Source organism: Parasteatoda tepidariorum, chromosome 1 (genome assembly GCF_043381705.1).
Source record: "Parasteatoda tepidariorum isolate YZ-2023 chromosome 1, CAS_Ptep_4.0, whole genome shotgun sequence".
NCBI classification, from domain to species: domain Eukaryota; kingdom Metazoa; phylum Arthropoda; class Arachnida; order Araneae; family Theridiidae; genus Parasteatoda; species Parasteatoda tepidariorum.
The window spans coordinates 38,700,995-38,723,112 of record NC_092204.1 but is presented as its reverse complement, the minus strand read 5'-3'; the positions used below and the strand labels follow the sequence as shown (position 1 = coordinate 38,723,112).

General features: G+C 29.4%; 2 protein-coding genes across 2 annotated transcripts in view; both read right to left on the bottom strand.

Annotated features, from left to right (window-relative positions):
• The window catches only part of LOC107447004 (dual oxidase maturation factor 1), a gene marked incomplete in the record, with an annotated part of 22,395 nt that extends 9,328 nt beyond the window's left edge, over positions 1 to 13,067 (bottom strand). Inside the window, 4 exon segments of the mRNA XM_071178873.1 lie at positions 4,154 to 4,288; positions 6,699 to 6,756; positions 10,625 to 10,819; positions 12,909 to 13,067. Coding sequence (XP_071034974.1) covers positions 4,154 to 4,288; positions 6,699 to 6,756; positions 10,625 to 10,792 — 361 coding nt within the window.
• A 2,385-nt stretch (positions 13,068 to 15,452) lies between these two features.
• Positions 15,453 to 22,118, bottom strand: part of LOC107447026 (alpha/beta hydrolase domain-containing protein 17B) — a 9,867-nt gene continuing 3,201 nt past the window's right edge. The window contains exon 2 of the mRNA XM_016061842.3: positions 15,453 to 20,225. Within this exon, the coding sequence (XP_015917328.1) occupies positions 20,009 to 20,225 (217 nt within the window). The 3' untranslated portion in view covers positions 15,453 to 20,008. The remainder of the gene's footprint in view (positions 20,226 to 22,118) is intronic.

Sequence of the window (22,118 nt, the reverse complement as noted above, 5' to 3'; positions counted from 1 at the left end):
TTCCAACTGTGTCCTGACGATCATCGAAGACGTGTTTGGAGACGCAGAGGGGGGATCCTGCTTTCACTATTGCACGCCTCACCGGCCCTCAACAAGGCATTATGGTCTGGGGTGCCATTTCCTTTGACAGCCGGACCCCTTTGGTCATCATTAGAGGTACACTTACTGCACAGCGGTACGTCAACGACATCCTAAGACCTGTTTTGCTACCGTTCCTTACAGCGCCCTGGGCTGGTTTTTCAGCAGGCAATGCCAGGCCACGTACGGCACGTGTTGCTATGAACTGTCTGCAAGCTTGTCAAACTCTTCCTTGACCTGCCAGATCACCAGATCTCTCTCCCATCGAGCATGTCTGGGATATGATGGGAAGGCGATTGCATCTGGCACGGAATGTTGATGACCTCGTTCAACAATTGGATCGAATTTGGCAGAAAATACCGCAAGAGACCATCTGGGAGCTTGTGTCACGCTGTGTGGCAGCTTGTATCCAGGCTAGATGCGGGTCAACACCTTATTGAACTTGTTACAGTAACTCTGCAATAAATTATTCAATTGTTCTGAAATTTTAATCATTTACTATTCTGTACATTGTCTACCTATCCACCAATTTTCGTTTAAATCGGACAACTCCTTCTTGGTGCGTCGATTTTTTTGTTATAGAGTGTATATGATTATGATAAGTTTGAGAAACTTATAAAAGCTTATTTCTTGTAAAGGTTTCGTAACAGGAAGAATGATGGAAAGCCAGGAGCGTCGAGATCTAGGGGAAGTCCCAGAACTAGATGGAAAGAACTTGAAATTATTTAAAATTGCCAATTGCAAGATAAAGCTACCAACAGAAAAGAGTGGTCCAAAGTTTTAAATGAGATCAGGGCTCTGCAAGGGCTATAGCGTATGGATAATGATTAAGATCAAAACTTATAATAAATAAGTCTGTAAATTTTTGGAATTATCGAAAATTAGACTTTTCAATTAATGGTACAGGGAAACTGAAAATATTGAAGTAACGTAATTTGCATAAATAGTGTCAGAAAAAACATTTGTTTACTCACGAAAGTGCAGGTAAGTAACATGCCATTTATGTTTTCACAACGAAATGTCACAGATTGTTTCTTTACTTTTTACACACCCTCTTTACAAATATTACCGGCAGAAAATACATAAAATAAGTTTGTGACAGTTTGTTTCGAAAACATAAATGACATACTGTAGACATGTACTTTTGTCAAGAATTTTTTTTTCCTGTATTTATTTGTATAAATTGCATTACTGCAAAAGTTCCCTTTCTTCTGTGCTAACCTGTATAAAACTATTAAATATTTAGCTAAAAATTTGTCTAGTTATAAAATGTAATGCATTCGAAAAAAGTTCTTTTTTTTTAATTAGTGTAAAAGAATAAAGATAATCTTTTAAATTATAAGCATAACAACATATAAACATAGTACCACAATAATATTATTATAACTCCAAGAAAATAAGTCCAACAAATCCAGATGTGTCAGAAATATACAAGGACAATACGAAAGATTAATTAATGTTTATTCACCTTTTTCTTCAAGACTCCCATCTTGTTATAGGTCTGATTAGATCAAAAGAACGCAAGAGTGCAAATAAAAACTGCACAAACAAACTATAAATTATGAGAATTGCTATTCTTAGATATTTAATATGCAGTAGCACATTTTACAGTTGGCGTTAAAAAGTTATTTAATTAAAAAAATTTCCAAATTCATTGCTACTGATAAAATTTAAAAAATAAAATTGCTAGCAGCATGGCAGATATGTATTTACTTCAACTAGTCGATATTAATTTTTAATTTGAAAAAATAAATTAAAACTAATCTGAACTTTTTTGACTTCATTTCCAACAAGGATTCTAAAAATATATTTATTAATAGTAATTACGAACCATTTATATGAACATACATACATATTCCTCTTCACTTCGAATTGGAGACTCACTCTATTTGTGGTCTGATATTTTGCCTCTCTTCATATTTTGATATCGTTTTCAATTCAGTTACAATCGTACTGCGCCAAGTATTTTTAGGTCTTCCTCTTTTTCTATTGCCCTGAGGGTTCCAATAAAAAATTTGTTTTACTTTAATCTTTTCAGGTTGACGTAGAACATGACCAATCATTTGTATGAAGTTAATGCTTAAATTATTTTGTCATTTACTACGACAAAGGTAATCAAACTCAAAACGCAATGTAAAGATATTACATAAAACATAAATAAACCAAAAAATTCCTAAGGAAGAGATGAAGAATACCTAATATATCACCTTATTGGAAACAGGAAGTTTTTGAAAGAAAAATATTCAATTTTCAAATTTTTATCGTGGCAGATTGTTATAATGAAAATTTCTTTCGTGCATTGTCATTATACCACAACACAGGATACTGCTAATAAAAGGATTAAACAAGGAAAATCATCTTTTTTTAGGGAGCATTTTAATAATGAAACAAATATGGCCATACTTAAAATTAAAAATCATATTTTATCAACAAAATAAAATATTAAGCCATTCGTTGTACAAAGACGAAGACAGTCTTTTTTAAGAAACGCTTTTTATATAACAATTTTGTGATACTTTCAAATGTCAAACTGATGGGCCGGCCATCGGACATCCAAACCCCCTTTCCAGTCCTAAGGCCAAGAAATTCAAATCAGCAGTATATGAATAGAGTAAGGCACCGATTATTCGAGCCAATAGAGACCAAAGCCGATCCAGATAAAGGAAAATACGGATAATTGAACAACTTTAAAAAAAGGAAGGTTTTTAAGTTACTTCCCTTAACACTTTTTCCAGGCTTAGGATTAATAATTGTAGTAGCTCCTAATCTAGCATAGTGGTTAAAAAAATAATTTTTAAAATTTTATTGGAAACCTGTTTCTTTATTAGAAATTACTTAGCACTCGCATTAAAACAGAGCGGAAGAAAGCGAGTTTCTTTTCAAGATCACAAAGGGACAAAAGGAGCAATTTTTCGAGCCCCATTCAGTTATTCTAAAAATAAAGAATCACTTTCTTGATTTTTTTAATTTTATTTATTTATTTATTTTTTCTTAAGAAGAAGAAGGTTGGGAAAGCACATGATCCTTGAACTACCCGGAAAATCAAGTAAATCAGAGTTCGGATAATCGGTGTTCTCTAATAACGGACAATTAGGAGCTTGGGAAGAGTTCCAAAATTTGGCGAGTTTTCGGTGATAATATCGCCTAAAATAGAGCCAACTCCACATTATTAATATTAAATAACCTGGCTACAACTGAATCACCAAAAAAGACTGTTAGAATTTAATATAGTCCTGTAACCGAAAAATTTCCGTGGATAGAAAAATAAAGTAGCTTAAAGAAAAATAAAGTCAAAAATAGATTTCGATACATTTTAATTTCCAACTCACTTTTTGTCTTTAAATCTTCTGCCAAATTATTTAAATATATTAAGATGAGATATCGCGGAATTGGCTTAATTGGCTTTTCTTTTAGCAGTGTCCTTTTTTGATAATACGCCTATTATGGATCTCGCTTTTGTACTACAAAGCATTATTAAATACTACTTATGAATTGACTTTAGATCAAGCAAGTCATGAAGGGTTTATCTACCACGGCCTGTCCCTATTATAATTTTTATGCAAAAATTATGAATTTACTTGAAATGTCACTTGGATAACAATATCCTTGAGGCGTAAAATAGAATATTCTTTCTATTTTGCCATCGAAATAAATTTTTGTTATGTTTATTATCCTGTTTTCATCATCTGCTTCAATCAGACATCTTGGCCATTAATCAGACATGGCCATTATTTATTTTTTTTATTCCTGTCATAATCAATAAAAATCTATCTACTACAATTAGTCATCTACACCAACTGTCCAAAATTCTCCCATTACAAAATATTCACCATAGTAATTATCTTATTAGAGAAGAATAGAAAATTAAAAAAGAAATCACATTGTTAAAGCTCTTAAATGAAGTACAATATTATTTTATTTCGAACAACAATCTAAACTAAATAATCCAAAGAAATTGAAGCAAAAGATCTACTAGATAATATAAATGAATCATTAGTTTCAAAAAATGAAATGTGTTTTGTTTACATACCTTACATCTACTTACTGTTACAATTATGCATGAAAAACACTATACCTCTTAAAGTGACATTAATCCCACGTAAGCCTATTTTTAGTCCTATATTTGCTTTGACATGCTCATTTACAAATGATTTGTACTGCGTTGTTGCTGTTAAAGATCCATATTCCCAGCCATATCCAAAATTACATACTATGAAACAACAAAATAAAATAAGTATGCGTCACACAAAATGAGTTATAATAATTTCTTAAGATATTTAAAAGTTTCAGTTCACTTAATTCATATGCTTGGTATGATATCAACTAATAATTCTTGCTCCCAATAAACTTATTTCATTGAATACTTAAACGAAGTAAAAGGAAGAAATTATTAGAAAAAAAAGAAAAGAAATTGTACATTAGTTAAGAAAAATTTCAGATCCAATATTCAAGAAATATTGATACATTTCTATAAATTCAATCTTTACCTTTTGATTTGCTTAAAAGACAAATTTACAGTTAAAGATAAGAAAGACTGATTTGATATTTAGTATAAAATCAATTTGTTCAAAAAATCAGTAATCCCAAATAAAGACGGAAAGTTTATCGAGTAAATTGTAGTCTAAAATTTTTCTTTCCTTTAAAAATGTTTTCAAACAAAATTATATTAAAATTTAATTTTCACCTTGATGGTTTTTAGATCTGACATAATCGTAGATAAACACCTCTCTTTGTCAGTGAATAAATAAATAAATGAATAGGAGAGTAAATAAATAAACGAGTAGATAAATAAATGAATAATTGTACGTACAATTATTGTCTATCTTAAATTCAAATATGAAAACATAGAATGCATAGAAATCTAATGCCTAGTGTTCTATAAAGACTATCCTGTATATACATTTTTTACTCGTCAGAAAAGAAGAAAAAAAGTTTACAAACTGGCAGATGCTATGCATATATATATATATATATATATATATATATATATATACCAAAATCGGACAAATAGCTATTAAAGAATATAGAATAAAAAACATCAAAGCTTGCTTAATTGTCAGAAAAGTGGAGTAGTTTTTTATTATCTCCTTTCAACTCTTCTGTGCTTTCTCAGAAAATCAAACAAGGTCGGTGTTTTTTTAATCCTATCTTCTGCAATAGTGATTCCTAAGACTTATGTAACGTATTTCTTTCGTCCCTATTTCACTGTTAATTTTCGACTTCAAATAAGTACAGTGGAACCTGTCTAAATTGACCACCCTCGGGACCAAGTCAAATGGTCACTATATAGAGGTGGTCACTTTACGAAGACTCTTTAAAAAGGACTCTTGAAATAAAACTAATAGAAAATGGTCACCTTACTCAGGCGTTCACTTTACCCAGGTGGTCACTTTTACAGGTTCCACTGTATATATTTTTTTCCTCAGAAGGATTCTAAAAGTATAGATTTAAAGCGGTCGTTATGGAGCACCTAGAATATGCTTTGTGACTCATGGCTACAACACAATACACTACACAAAAACTCCTATTTAGTAATCAACAAGATGATAACCTTATAAAACATAGTTCGTTTATTTAACTTATTGTTTAATGCAAACAATAATAATAATGTATGCAAACAATAATAATTTAGAGCTAGTTATTTTAAGAGTCAGACAGGGTTGGATACTTGATAGTTTTGATTTTGTCGAAATTTCTAGGATATGTTCCTTACAACAACATTCTTCTTCAACATTGCCCCCCCCCCAAAAAAAAAAAAAACTTTGAAAGAAAATTTAAAAAAAAAACACTTTTCTAATAGTTTTGGATAAGGAGCATATTCTTAAAATTTCAACAAAATCGAAAATGTCAAGTATCAAACTCCGCCCAAACTGCTAATTAAAGAAAAAAGTAGTCTTTCTACACCAGTGTTCCTTAANTAAAAAAAAACACTTTTCTAATAGTTTTGGATAAGGAGCATATTCTTAAATTTTCAACAAAATCGAAAATGTCAAGTATCAAACTCCGCCCAAACTGCTAATTAAAGAAAAAAGTAGTCTTTCTACACCAGTGTTCCTTAACCTTTGTGATGTAATGGACCCCTTTTAAAAATTTTTAAGAAGTCACGGACCCCCCCCCTCCCCTGTGAAAAAAATAATTGCAAAAAACGTCAATTATTAGAAAACATTTAATTTTATTATTTTAATAGTATACAAAATTTTTAAAATTAAAATTTTTAACGTGAAGGTTGCTGCTGCTTTTCTTTACTTAACAAATTGAATTGGAGGATGGTTTTCAACAAAGCAAACGGGCATATCATGTTCAACATTCAATCGATTTCGATGTTATGTTTTTTATTGTCACAATTGCGGAAAATCCCGCTTCGCAAAGATACATTGTAACAAACGGAATTATAGTTGCCATAACTCGCTTTACAAGTAATGGGTAGGCTTCCAAGCGTTTTAAAAATTAGGAGTAGTCAGCGGACCCCCAAAATATAACTCATGTATCCCTTAGGGGTTCATGAACCACAGGTTAAGAAACCCTGTTCTACACCGTTAAGAGTAAATGATATAAAACTTTACAATAGCAAAGGAAAAGTTACAGCAAAATATATAAAATCAAGTTATAATTTTGCTTACTTAATATGACAGCTCCAATGAACAGACTAATGGTTACTCTTGTGAAAACGTATATCCTCTGCAAAAAGCGAAGATTTTTTAGTTTCATTAGTTTTAAATCTTCAATCAAATGATGTTGCAATTTAAGAAATAAAACACAAATATTCGTTTAAAATAATAGTATAATGATAAAAGTATTCATAGTGGCACATATACTATAGCCAAGATAATAATATCAAGGTTTAAAACGCATTCACTAGTTTTTTATACAATACACATTTGTGCAGAAAATTTTTTCAAACTAATGTGAAAATAATTTTAGTATGAAAAGGTCATTTTAAAATGAGCTGATAAAACCCAGGGGAAAACGTGAGTATTTTGGAGTTCAATTTACCGGGGGCTGAGGAAACAGTTATTCGCAATTTGGTGTTTGATTATGCTCATCAACCTATTTTATCAACTTTACTAAGGCGGTAAACTTAACTAGGTATAATATAAAAATTAAAATACATTTTTAAACGAGAATTTAGAGCTTTAAAACTCAGTCTACCGGCTGCCGATGCAGCACTTTAAAAAAAAAAAATATTTCATGCTTCATTATATTAATGACCTTTGGTTACCAACTTATTGAGGTGATGAACTTTTAATGAGTATCTTTGATGTTTTCGTCAATGCTATGATTCTGAGCAAAATATATTTTATCTCAGAATTTGTTTTCGATCGAAATACTTTAAAGTACATAACTGCAGACGATAAACAATTCAAAAGTGCAATTTTTTTTCCTTAATGCAATTTTTTTTCTTAGTTTATTAGATTGATTTTGGTAATTTTCTTGAATTTATTTAATTATTTCCAATGCAATTACACTGAAAAAAGGAGCTTTCCTTCAAAANAAAAAAAAAAAAAAAAAAAAAAAAAAAAAAAAAAAATGCGTCAATGCTCAAAAATGCTGCGAAACAAATAATAGTCGAATTTGAAAACCTCCATTCATTCAAAATTGAACAAAATGCATAGTCTCAAAAGTGTCGAGGAGGGAGAAATGTGTATAGTTTGTCCAAAATAAGAACTCCCCCAGACATTCGTCTGGATCTGTGGCGGTGACTATGGTAACGAGGCATGACTATTTCAAGTAGGGGTACGGAGTCACTGTTTCGATGCGGTTTCGGCTCGGGTCGGCCAGAGAAAGGGAATCTCTTTCTTTGGTCTATTGCGTTAGCCTTAGAGTGAAGCTACCCTCCCTGAAATGAGCCATTCTTGTTTCCATAGCACCAGACGGTCTCAAACTTTGCGGCGGGAGGAGTTCCTTGCTTAGACAAACTATAAGAGAGATGTTTGTTGGCTTCTGTCAGGATGCTTAAATCACCATAGTTTTATACTTCAGTCCGGGGAGAGTTAGGAAGCTTTATATAGTGGCCGCCGCAATGATGTACCCATTTCCAATTTCAGAGGTACAAAGAGTTGCAATTTGAAAAATATGATTTCAGTAGTTTAATTAGGAGAGCGGTTATTTTAATTTGACTTTTTGCTTAATTCGATATATCTTAAAAACTTTTAAGCGAATGGAATATAAAAAAAAAATTGCTATAAGTTATTTTTTTGAATACTGTGATGTTTAATCTGAGAAGTACGGAAAAGTATGCATATATAGGCTGTAAAATATCTAAAAAAAAACCGGCGAGTCACAAGTAAGAAAGACTGGATGAGTAACATCAAAAACAATTAAAAAATTTTTGGAATTTCGATGGTATAATATATTTAAGAATCGCCTTTTAATTTCTTTCTGCTTACTTCACCAGGTTTAGATGCTTTTAGTCTCGCATTACTCAGCAATGATTCGTTAGAATTCGATAGCTTTTTCTTTTCTGGCTTAAATATTGATTTGTGAGTAAAATGTATACTTTTTACACTTTATTTTTAACAAGGCTTCTTAAAATATAGATTAACGTTTGACATTGCTGATTACATAATGACAAAAAGTATTTTGAAAATAACTCTGTTTATTTAAAAAATTAAAAAAATATTCATTTAAAAGCGTTAAATTTAATCATTTTAAAAAAATTATTTAAGAAAAAATTTCTATGATTTAAGAAAATTTCAAATTATGCTTTTGATCCTAATTAACATTCAAAATTATATCAAACACAATAATGAATGACTCTATTACTACATCTTCCTATTACTACATCGTCAGTCAGTTTAGTATTAGCCTATTTTTATTACTAATTATAACTTTCGATGTACAATGTATTTTTCTTAATTATATACACAATAATATACACAAATGAATCTTCATCTTAATTTCCTTTCTTTAAATTTGCTAATCATTTCCATTCAAAATGTGTCCTTGTTAAATCAGTAGTAGCATTTACCTTATCTGCCACGGTGTAGAGATTATATCTATGTTTGATAACACAGTTGTATTTTTAAGGTACAATAAAATAACTTCACTAGTGTAAAAAAGTTATTGTTAATATTTATTTGATTATTTTAGGAATTTAAGATGTGTTTTTTTTTCCTTTGTATAAATCAGACAACAGCAGGACCTCGTCTATTTGAATCGATTTTTTCTGCATATTTCTGTTAACGAAAATTGGTTCCTAAGTTTTTATAAATTTATTTTCCTAAAATTTAACATGTGTATTATTTTTTGCTTTTTTAATTTTAATAACGTTTCACGCAAGCAAAAAAGTTTGTGGCTTTGGTTTGGTTAAGGAAATATGAAACATGTAAATTGTTTAGACATCTTTTCATTATTTCAAAGGTAATTTAGTTGAACCATAGTGTTTTCCGATACTAAGAAACAGGCTATATTACTATATTTGAAAGAAAATCGAAATATCGTAGTGCGGATGGAATCGTTAGAATAAAACATTTTTCTCAGCTTCCAGATGAATATGAATAAATGCAATGAACTTCAGAAACCATAATAGAATTCAATGCTAAATTGTACAAATGACTTATTCAAAAAAAAAAGTAACTAAAATTACTGNAAAAAAAAAAAAAAAAAAAGGAAGAAATGAGCCCTGCTAATTGGGGCAATAATAAAAAGATCAATTTAAAAATTTCAATTAATTTAACCTTTATACCTATTTGATGAAATGACACATTTCTAAAATGGCTTGATTAAAATTACAGTTAAATGCTATGCAGCACTATAATAAATAAATAAACAACTCGACTTTCAGAGTTTATTGATGAAATTAAATGAAAAACTTATATAGAGGTATCAAGAGCCGTGATGGCTCAGAGGATAGAGCATTCGCCTTCCAATAAGGTGAACCGGGTTCGAATCCCAGCTTTGGCTGATTGAAACGAATTCTGCATCAGGCTTGCCCCGACCACAGTGCTGACGTAAAATATCCTCAGTGGTAGACGAATCACTGGTTAAAGTCCCCTTGCCATCAGGCTAACTGTGGGAGGTTTCCCTTTTCATGTAACGCAAATGTGGGTTAACTCTATCAAAAAGTCCTCCACGAAGGCAAATTTCTCCCAATACTTGATCCAGGAGTTGCCCTTGTCTTCTATATTGGGTTCAAAATTACAAGGGTACTGAGTAGAACATTAGCTGTAGTTAACCCCAAAAATTGGGTCGGCTGTTCAACGACGGTTATAAAATAAAATATAGAGGTATCTAAGCTGACGTCACTTCTCTTACCTGTCCTCTGGAAATCCATTAATGATCAGTTAGTTACATACGGACCAATGGGAATACGTTTTTATTGGCATGGGAATAAGAAAGGTGCAATAGAAATAGAACAAACACCTAGTTACCATTTACAACCACAAAATTGTGACAATTGATGGATTTGTTTTCCTCAGTAATGAAGTTCAGCCTCTGGCTTGTCAGATTTACGTTGGATAATCAAAGTTTTTCTGTATTTTGATCACTATTACTCAAAAAAAAAGAAGAAAAAGGGTAGAATAAAAAAAATGTGATGAAAACTTACCTGAGCTCCTCGAATTCCGATAATGATTACATAAAAAGAAAATGCTATAGCAAGAAAACCATATAATATTCCGTATACAACAGTATCTGCGGTAACAGGCCATCTGTTATCTTCATAATACGTTGGACGTCCATGTTCTCTAAACGCTTGAAAAAGACCACTGCCCATTGTTTTCTAAACCTGATATTTTTATGTCTGCGAACATATAAAAAATAAATATAAAGGGTTTTGTTTTTTGAGATAAAATTGTGGTAAAAGAAAATTACTGGAATACGTAGATTACCTCAAAGAGAAAATTTGATTTCGATCATAATATGTAAAATGGAAGCTTCATTTGAGAATAAAAAAATAATTTAAGTGCTCAAGTGAAAATGTTATTTTCGTAAGAAATCACGACACAAAAATTTGCGTGTGTTTCAAAATAAATAAATTTTACAGCAAATATATACGCTGTTTATAGCAGTTCAACAATGCATTACTTTATTTATAACTAGCTGAATACCCGTTCTTCGCACGGGGATAAAATAATAATAGTTATCAATGAATCAGTACTGATCAACACTACGAAACCATACACAAAACTGAAGGGCATAATATATGAAGAACATATATATAAAGCTAAAATAATTCCAATTATTTATTTATTTGCTATTTGTTGTCCTTTCTGGTGGCCTTACGTTATTAAATCAAGCAAAGCACGTTTTTGGTAGTTCTTTTTCCACCCATTAGAATAAAGATTGATTGTAATCAGTATGACTTGGCATGATGCTTCTACTCCCAGCAAACTCATGATAGTCAAAACGAACCACTGTCAATTTATTTTCTCCGGTACTCTCTCTTCGAATGGCCGTAAAACACTAATTTCCGCAGTATCTATATTACAACTGCTGATTATTGGTGCAATTTTACAGCTACCAAATATCTCAATATCACACTTTGTACCCATTACATAGCCTTCAACATTAGAGTTTTATTCAACATATATTTATCAGTGGTAGCGAACTAAAGACGAAATTTAAAAAACAAACAGAGTTTTTGTACGACCTTGATAGGGACTCAAGAGCATGACCTATTCTCAATCTGACCCTTAATATATTGTTCAAAATGTTTATAAGTAGTAGTGGAAAAAAGTTCTTTTAATTCTAATTCATGAAAATTATCGTATACTATCTTTGCTACAACGGAAATTTCGTAGTAAAATTACTTATTTAAAACTGCACCAATCACCACATTACACGTAGTATGTATATAGATTTTTGAAATGAAACTTTTCTTTTTATATCAGGATAGAACAGCGTGATTGGCTTCATGGTAACTTCAGGTTGGACATAAGGGTAGTTTTTGAGTGTCACTTGATACAAAAGTAAGACTAATATTCTGAAAGTTTCAGTTCAAATAAATCTCGCTCCCATGCTCCAAAGTTTGAAAAAAAACATGACTGTTCTAAAAAATAAGTAAATAATAATAAAACTCAATTTACACTGTAAAATGTAAATGGGTTCTCGTAAGAACATGTTATTTTGATTCTTATATTGCATAATTGAAACCTGCTTGTAAGACCAGAAGATACATGGCGTTCTTGCTAATCATTCTAGCAGAATAAATTTTTTAAAATGTTGAAAAATCTATGCACATATTATTAACTATAGTAAATTCGCTTAGTGAATGAATAATAATTTTATAATTGTAACGTCAGTAAAAAAATTTCAAAGATAGAAAGAAAGAAGGATGAAATCAGATAAAATAAATTTTTCCAATGAATTATCTTTTGCAACAATAGATCTTTAAGAAATCCTCACACATTGAAGTTGGTATGAGTTTTGCAAAGTGTTTTGATTTACGGTTTCTCTGGATCCTGGTCACGAAACGATGGAAACTTGTATTGTCATCCAGTACAGATATCTGTTTAAATTTAAGAGCTCTAACTATTCAGAAAGTTTTCGGTATTTTAATCAAGGATAAATTCCACAAAGAAATAATTGCGATAAGTTCTGGTTGTTATGAATTCGAGAACGATTAAAACTAGCATCGTCTTGAAGCACACAGCCTCAATAAAGAATTGCGTGCTCAACCTAGTCAGAAAGTGATCGAAATTTCGGAGTTTTTGCACTTGTGATACAAATGTAAAACAATTACAAATACGAAAGCAAGTTAATAATGAAAATAATAAATTTGAATTAATTTATCAGATTGAAAAAAAAAATCAAGCGTTTTATTCTGGGTATTCGTAAGGAAAACAAATATAAAAATAATGAAGATTAACATGGGGAAAAGAATTACTTACCAATTCATTTTAAATGCAAAAAAATGCCACCGAAATCGTCTGCAAATAAATTAGATATTCTTTCAAAGTTCGCAAAATATAGTTGTGTTTAAACATAAGGAAGTTCCAATTTTCTCAAAAGAGGAAACAGATATGTTGGGAAAAGTAAACAGGAAATTCCGGTGGTCTCTTTTCATTTAAAATTTGATTAACAAAAATATTAATAATTAATATTCATAATTTAATATCCTTATTTTGTTACTATTATAAGAAATTTAATTTATTTTTTCTCTATAGATTTTACTACATATAATAACGATTTTGCCAAGTTTATGTTTAATAAATAAACTTGGAAACGTTGAAAAAAATAATCTGTGTGTGTTTCGACGTGTGAACAGTTTTTCCAAAAAAAGATCAGTTTTAGTAACTATATAATTAACTGCATTTGATTAAAATATTTCAGACTACCGTCTATGTAGCATCGAATATATCTATCTATATTCTGTTGAAGCCGACCTGGTTAGCGTGCCTGACTGAGGAGCCGCTGGTCGTGGGTTCGAATCCTGCTCAGGGCATGGATGTTTCTTTCTCTCTGTGTTCTATGTCCTTTCTCCTTTGTGNAGCCGCTGGTCGCAGGTTCGAATCCTGCTCAGGACATGGATGTTTCTTTCTCTCTGTGTTCTATGTCCTTTCTCCTTTGTGTGTGATTGTGACCCGTCCTATAAACGGGTTTGTGGTTGTGTGACGTGGGCGACGCTGCTCCAACGCCTGGCCTCGCCACAGGTGCCCATTGGGTAACGAGAAGAGAGCAGCAGTTCTGGCATTTCTGCGGCCAATGGGACAACCCCCAAGTGCACGCCAAAAAAAAAAAAAAAAATTACATTCTGTTGAAATTCAAGGAAAAACCATCATACTTATGGAGAAAGCCTGTTTGCATCTAAGTGCACACCAAATGGATACCAAGTTCCCCGCGCGAACGAATATCAACACCAACTCTTTAAATGACGTTGTACAGTCATCTATTTTTTGAAAATCGTGTGAAATAAGAAAAACAAAAATTACTGATTAATCAATTAACAAGTTAAATATTATATCTAAAAATTGTACAAATATACGCCTTTCTGTTCGCATTTAAAGAAACTGATGAAAGAATAATACGTATGTAGATAGGTAGGTACTTTATTTACGTCGCACTGGGGCAGCACAGAAGGCTATTGAAGACTGTCTGGCCATGGTCTGGGAAACATCCCTGAGGATGATCCGAAAACACGCCATCGCAATTTTGATCCTCTGCAGAGGGGATAGCTTCCCTGCTTTGGTTGTTCTACCTTAATGTGCTCGACTTCGCGTGCAGGTCTTCGGGAATGGTTTAACGAGGACCAATACCGCGCACCCTCGGTCCCTACGCAGGCTGATCAAAGTGATCACCCACCCGCTTACTGACCGCAGCCAGAGATTGCTTGACTTCGGTGTTCTACTCGGAACCATGTCTTTAAGATCAGCCCACCTAAGGACAGTTTCTTGCAGATTTTCTTCTACAGCTAAAGGTTCCGCAACAACATTACAGTGAAATTTTTACTATAAAATCATTGTAATACTGGTTAGAACTATTCACTATTATTTTCATAACTTTCCTAAACTTTGGTAAAGAAAAATGCATCACTCCAATAAAATACTTAAAATATTAATCGAAATTTCCTGACAATTATAAATTAAAATTCAATGGGGAAAAAAAAACAATAAACATTTACAAATTTCGAATATTTATTCACTTCACACGGTATGAATATTTTTTTTTCTACCAGAAACGGATACAATTCATGATATGAAAAAGAATGCAGATCAATAANAACATTATAGTGAAATTTTTACTATAAAATCATTGTAATACTGGTTAGAATTATTCACTATCATTTTCATAACTTTCCCAAACTTTGGTAAAGAAAAATGCGTCACTCCAATAAAATACTTGAAAAAATATTAATCGAAATTTCCTGACAATTATAAATTAAAATTCAATGGGGAAAAAATCAGTAAACATTTAGCTCCTTTTTAGTAAAAACATTTTGAAGATTTAAAAAAAAATTTCATCTTGGTTAGAAAATGTAACAACATTATAGTGAAATTTTTACTATAAAATCATTGTAATACTGGTTAGAATTATTCACTATTATTTTCATAACTTTCCCAAACTTTGGTAAAGAAAAATGCATCACTCCAATAAAATACTTTAAAAAATATTAATCGAAATTTCCTGACAATTACAAATTAAAATTCAATGGGGGAAAAAACAGTCAACATTTAGCTCCTTTTTAGTAAAAACATTTTGAAGATTTAAAAAAAAAATTTCATCTTGGTTAGAAAATGCAACAACATTATCGTGAAATTTTTACTATAAAATCATTGTAATACTGGTTAGAATTATTCACTACTATTTTCATAATTTTCCCAAAGTTTGGAGAGAGAAAAAAATGCATCACTCCAATACAATACCTTAAAGAATATTAATCGAAATTTCCTGACAATTATAAATTAAAATTCAATAGGAAAAAAAAACAATAAACATTTACAAATTTCGAATATTTATTCACTTCACACGGTATGAATATTTTTTTTTCTACCAGAAACGGATACAATTCATGATATGAAAAAGAATGCAGATCAATAATACAAATAAACACAAAAGTATATTATAAAACATCACACAACATATTAAGTCTCATGTTCAAAACCTATACAAATATATATATATATATAGTACTTTTTGCATTTGATCCCACTGAGAATAGATACAAATTAAAAGAAAAGTCAGGTAGTATCACTACAAAACAAATACTGAAAGGTGAAACAGTTACAACAGAAATTTATTGGAAAACACTTCACAAACAAGTATCCCAAGTAAGATCATCAAAACAAAACAGCTTACCTAGTAGTTCTATTAGCAACATAAAGTAGGGGCGCACAACCTACCGCTAAATGCCTCCTCAAGTTTAGAACAAAAATTCATTAACAAAAACTACAAACAGCATGGCAATCATTGAATTATATTTTTAAAAAAAAGTATTTTTAACTGATGAAAGGTTAGCGAAATTAAGTCATAACTTGGCAGTTAAATGCAGGGTTGTTTCCCCTTTTAAAAAAATTTATAATTAGAGCTTATTAATTCTTTTGACTTCCACCCATTGAAACAATTGAAACATTTTTGTGAAGCAATATTAAAATAAAGTTTATGCAAACAACCTAGACCTGCTGCTTAGGAAGTAACCATTATCGTTATAAAACAAACAAGAAAGGTGTTGAATTGAATTCTAGACAATACAGCAATTTTTGAAAAAGTCAGCATATATATGAGCCATATCATAGCCACTGAAGGCACTCACATTGAACATGTCATTAAGTACATCTGCACTTGCATTTAAAATGTGAACAACATGTTAGAACTTGAAGTAGTTTCAGAAAATTTAACTTTTTATTTTCACATAGCTCAATAATTGTCACCTTGCAAGCATAAGAAATTTTAAACTTGTATTTGGATTTAACTTCAATACTCCTTAAGAAAAATACTGAAATTACAACATTATAATTCTATTCAACATCTCACTATTTTAAAAAAAAAGATTTTCTGTAAGCAAAACATGCTTAAAAGAGATGGAGTTCAATGAATTATGTAAAAAATTGAAAATGTGATTCATATACATTGTCTAAAAACTTCCACCAAAAAAGTTAAAAAACTACTTCAATTTTTTTAAAGGTTGTGCACCCCTGATAAAGCTACATAAAATTTAAAATGACAAAAATAATTTATAATAAAAACAAATGCTCATAAAAAGAGTGAAGATGATCAACCACCATTCCAATGGAAGATTATAAAATGCTGTAAACGAAATTTCATTATAAGTACTGAAAAAATTATACAAAATGTTCAATATAAATAAAAAGCTCTTTATCACAACACTTATAACATTACTTTACTTAAAGTTAGCAGCAATTTCACACAATAAAATATAATTATTTTTAAAAATTACACCAATGTGTATATATAAAAAAAAAACTATTTTTCTCTATTTCGAACTTATTAATTTTATTTATATAACAGCTTAGTTTAACACATTCTTGAAAGTAAAACAGTAAATCTACAAAATTTCAATTTTTTAATTGTTCTCAATTTTCATACAAAGTCATTCATATTTACTAATTTAGAAAAAAGCAAATCATACAGATAAATGTTTCTTTTAATTTTGAATTTCAACTAGTATGTTATCTTTTAAAACTGAAATTACAATTCACAAGAAATTACACTACACTTCACACTTCACATTAGGATGTAAAGGTTCAATAGTTGAACCTTTACATCCTAACAACCCAGAAGGTTTTTTTTAAGAATACCTAGGCATTGAAAATTTTTTATTTATTAAAACCTATGCAAACCATTCCAGAAATGCAAACTTTACTCGCTATTGTATGAATAATATTTTGAACTTAAAACTTAATTTCAATTTAAACAAAAATAAATTTAAATCTGTAACAAATCAACATGAAGGGTAATTTAAATAGAATCAGTTACATCTTTTTATTGAATTTGTGACCTAGTAATTTCAACAGAAATATCTACAATCAGAACAATATCTGTAAAAATGAAAAAGGGTAGCAGAAAATTAGCATGTTTTGAAAACTTTATTAATAAGAAAAGGTACAGATATTTGAACGTAAAAAAATTGTAAAAAGCTAATCAAGACAAAAATTATATGAAGAATGATATGAGCTCATTCAAATTTGATGATTAATGAAATGAATATATTGTTTTAATGAATATATTGTTAAAATAGATTTTTGCACTATCAGCATGAAAAGCCAACAATGAATTTTGACCACATAGGTACTGTCCTGCCATAATAAGAATTTCAGATAAAAATTGCAAGGTATTTGCTTTTATGAAGAGGAGAAAAAAATGAAACCCAATTTCTAATAAGTGTATATATATAAAAAAAGACACCGATTCAATTTTCTGTTGATAAACATACACAACCAAAATGTAGTATTTGTTTAATTTGATTTTTGTACAGCTTTTAAAACTAATTAAGAACAATTTAGATGGTAATTTTCTTTATCCCTACTGACTTATGCCAAAGCAAAATGGTTGATCACACAATCCTATTTGAAATTATTAACCTCTCTAACTTTAGTAACCAAAATCATGTGAACACTTCTTGTGACAGCAGGACAATATTTACATGTTTAAGGCAAATATATCAACTAGATGAATAAATCAACTAATGCATCAAGTCATCATATTTCCACCAACACAGATTTAAAGGAACAGACTAATAATTGCTGAATTTAGTTGGTAATCTTTTTATAATTATTTAGAAAAATTTATAGATAAATAAAAAAAGTATTTTGTGACAATGGAAGTTAAAAGAACAAAATATTTAAAATTTTATAACTGTTCAAAGAATATAATAAATTAATTTTAATAAAACACAGTCTAACAAAGTTTCACACATAAAAAGTAGAATAGAAAATCATTATTTTATAAATAATTTAAGTGAATATATAGATAGATAGATATGAAAAATATTTTTAGTCAAATCAAAACGTTTGGTACATTAAACTCATACGTCAGCATTTAAGTAGAAATGATAATTAATCATTTACGTATCAAAGAAATAACTTAGATATAAATTATTATCTTACACAAAAATCCGAAATTTATAAAATAATTCAATAAAACTTAAGTATTTATCATTCATATTTTCGTAATGCTATAATTTTCTTCAAAGAAATAAGGGGGAGATTCATCACCCATTAAAAATAATGGCAATTTATATTATCGTTATCAAAGTTATTTAAGGCTAGATTTAGTTATAAGATTAATTACAACTATAAAAAGTATTTAGTGTTAAAATACATTAAAAGTAAAAACTATACTTTCATGTTGTATTCAAATATACAGTATTTTACCTTCCAAAAAAAAAAAAATTAAATTTTTAAGGTTACATTTAAAAAAATCTTTTTATTTGAATTTTTTTTTAAATTTATGTTTTTTCCCCTTTAATTTATGTTTATGGTTAGAAAATTAGTATGAATTGTTAATAATTAAAACCTACTGTCTTTAGTTATCAACAGTCAATAAATAAACGCTATTTGGTCAAATGACAAATTTGATATTTACAGTAATCATGATGATTACTTTGAATAGCAAGTAAATAAACACAAAATAAGAAAAATTCTTTGGATGCATATTTAATAAATTTAGTAATTTGACCTAATAAAAAAAAACTATTAATTCATTAACTTTTTTACTAGTTATTTTATTTATATTTTAATATCACAACATAGTCAACGCATTTTAAACAATGATATTTGTATTTAAAGAAATATAGCTCAACTTTAGTAAAAAATAAATGTGAAACAAAATGTGAACTAATTTCAAAAACAAAATGTGAACCATTTTTATTTCCTAGCACTTTGAAATAAAAAAAATTTTATTTCAGCAGATTGTCATTTAAGTTAGACAGCTCTACTAAAACTTCATTAAAATCAATGCAAAGTTATAAACACAAATTATTATTAAAGAAAAGTTTTATTTCAATAAAATTTAAATCTATTTAAGTAGCACAATATTATATATTTTTTTTTTTTTAAATTCTAGAAAAGTTTCTGATTACTCTAATTTACTATATGCTTATTAAAAACCAATCAATGTCAAATCATGCAAAATAGCAGGCAAAATTCTTAAAATAGGAACAACTTAAAAAATAGGAACACTAAATATCTGAACACAAGACTGAATAAGTAATATATTTTAAAATATTTGTGGAGAAAAGTCTATTAGGATCGCATTCGAGAAACACCTTTTAATCAAAATTTGAATTACAAACGAAATCGCAAAACACTACACAAAACTGAAAGAAATCTATTCTCTAAATATTCCAATAACTCTAAAATAATCTTTTAAGTAAAAAATATGTAATTTATATAATAAATAATTGAAAAAAGTATAAATATGAAGTCATTTTTAGCACTAATGGAAATCATTCATATTCATTGATGCCTTTGCACTTAGTACATACTTAATGGTGATATGCTGTTTCTGACAGCTAATAAATATGTAGAAAATACTAAGTGGAGAGTTCTTCATTTATAAATTTACGAAGTCTCTCAACATATTGTCCATAGAGCTCGATATCGTTATGGCCTGCTCCTTCTACCCACAATGGTTCAACAGCTCTGGGGCAACGCTCATAAATGGCTTGACCATGTGAAAAATCTATCACTTCATCATTTGTACCATGGATAACCAGAACAGGTGAGGTCACTTTCGGCACTTTTTCTATGCTGCAAAAATAACACAATGATTAGTTCATAAGTTAAGAGAGGTGACATAACTAATAGTTAATCAAGCACCACACCAAGATTAGTAGTTCAGGTAATAATTACATAAGCAGGGGTCTGTCCAGGTAGGATTCAATTTTTTTGGCGGTACCTTCACAAATTCGACTTAAGGAAATTTCACAAAATACTTTCTCTCAAAACTTTATTTTTGTATCCCTTAAGAAACGATAAATCCATATTTTTGTGCTGATTTTTTAATATAAATTTTAAATTTTTCACAAATTATATCTAAATTTTCACAAAATAGGTACTTCTCAGAAAAACCTTGACAGACCCCTGGGAAGTTAAACTTTATGCGCTCTTATTTCAATTTTGTTATATATTTTGCAATGCAGACAACATACAAAAACAAAAATATCAATAATAAAACATGAAAAAGAGTCAATAGAAATTTAATCTCAAAGATTTTCTTTTTCATGCATGTAAAAATGGGTGATATTAACAATTCTTTTAAAAATCTTTACTCATTTTTATCATTATTGTCAAGGTCTATCAAAATAAATTTTAATTAATTTGAAAGAGAGAAAAATTAAAGAAAATACATGATATTATTACTAGTATTTCAAAATAAAATGTCCCACTACAGTAGAGAACCGATTATCCGAAATGATCGGGACCATCGTCATTATGGATAAACTGATTTTTCCAGTTTTCTGAATCGCTACAAAAACCAGTTTTTTTTATTGTCAAACTCAACTAAAAAAATATCAATATATTTAGAATAATTTAAAAAAAACTTACTTCTTTTGACAGTGTAGGAACTAACGATTATTTCTAAAATGATGGTAAACATCTTTAAAAAAAAAAAAAAAAAAAAAAAAAATTAAAAAAAANTTAAAAAAAAAAAGAATTCTAAAATCTTTTTGGGAAATTTTTTCTTAAAAAATTGCGGGAAAATGTATTTAATTTCGTTCCGGTTTTCTGATTTCCGGATAAGAGGTTCTGTACTATATATGCAGCACTGAGCACTTACAGTAAGATCTCTTAGTGATGATAGATTAAAACAATCAAACTAAAGGTCAGAATTGTATCAACAGAGTCACATTGTTGCAGAACAACACAGTGTTCTGTTGTTATAAATTGACTAAAAATATTTATTACTATTAAAAATATCTTGCACAAAAATATCAGAGGTTAAAGATTGTCACACAAAGTCAGGTAAAATTTTACCCAAGGGCAAGAGGTAATAATAAAGCATTTTCTTATTAAAATACCTTGAAAGATTAAGTCCCAGAAAATTTACAGTAGTTCACTCAAGTTCAAGCTCAACTTAAAAACGACGCAATAAATAATTTTCTCAAATGAATACATTTAGCAATTTAGGAAGGAAAATACAATATAATAACACATTGTATACTTATCGTTTTTTTAACCATCTTATCTATCTTTTAGTATTAACCAAGAAAAGCACACAGAGGTTTTCATATAAAGAATGGAAAATTATGAAAGTACATAATGGAAAGAAAATATCAAACACAAAATATCTGTTACCAGGGTTGGCAAGATTTTGCCACAGGTGGAAAAAACCATGGTAAATACCGGTAAAAACCGTCCTGGCAAAAACAGGTTTTTGCCAAGCAAATTGGCAAAAAGTGGCAAAAACCTATATTTTCCAAGATGAGAGGACAAAAACACATTTTTGATACAAAATTATTCCTAAAATTGAAATATATACTATAAATATAAATAATTACAAAAAAATTAACAAAATTATTATTCCATAATTAAATGATAATGTAATAATATATCATTTTAGTAGTTTAAAACATTATTGATTGGAAAATTTGTGATTATTCTTTTTTTTCCAGTGAAATGAACTTATTTTAAATTAATATA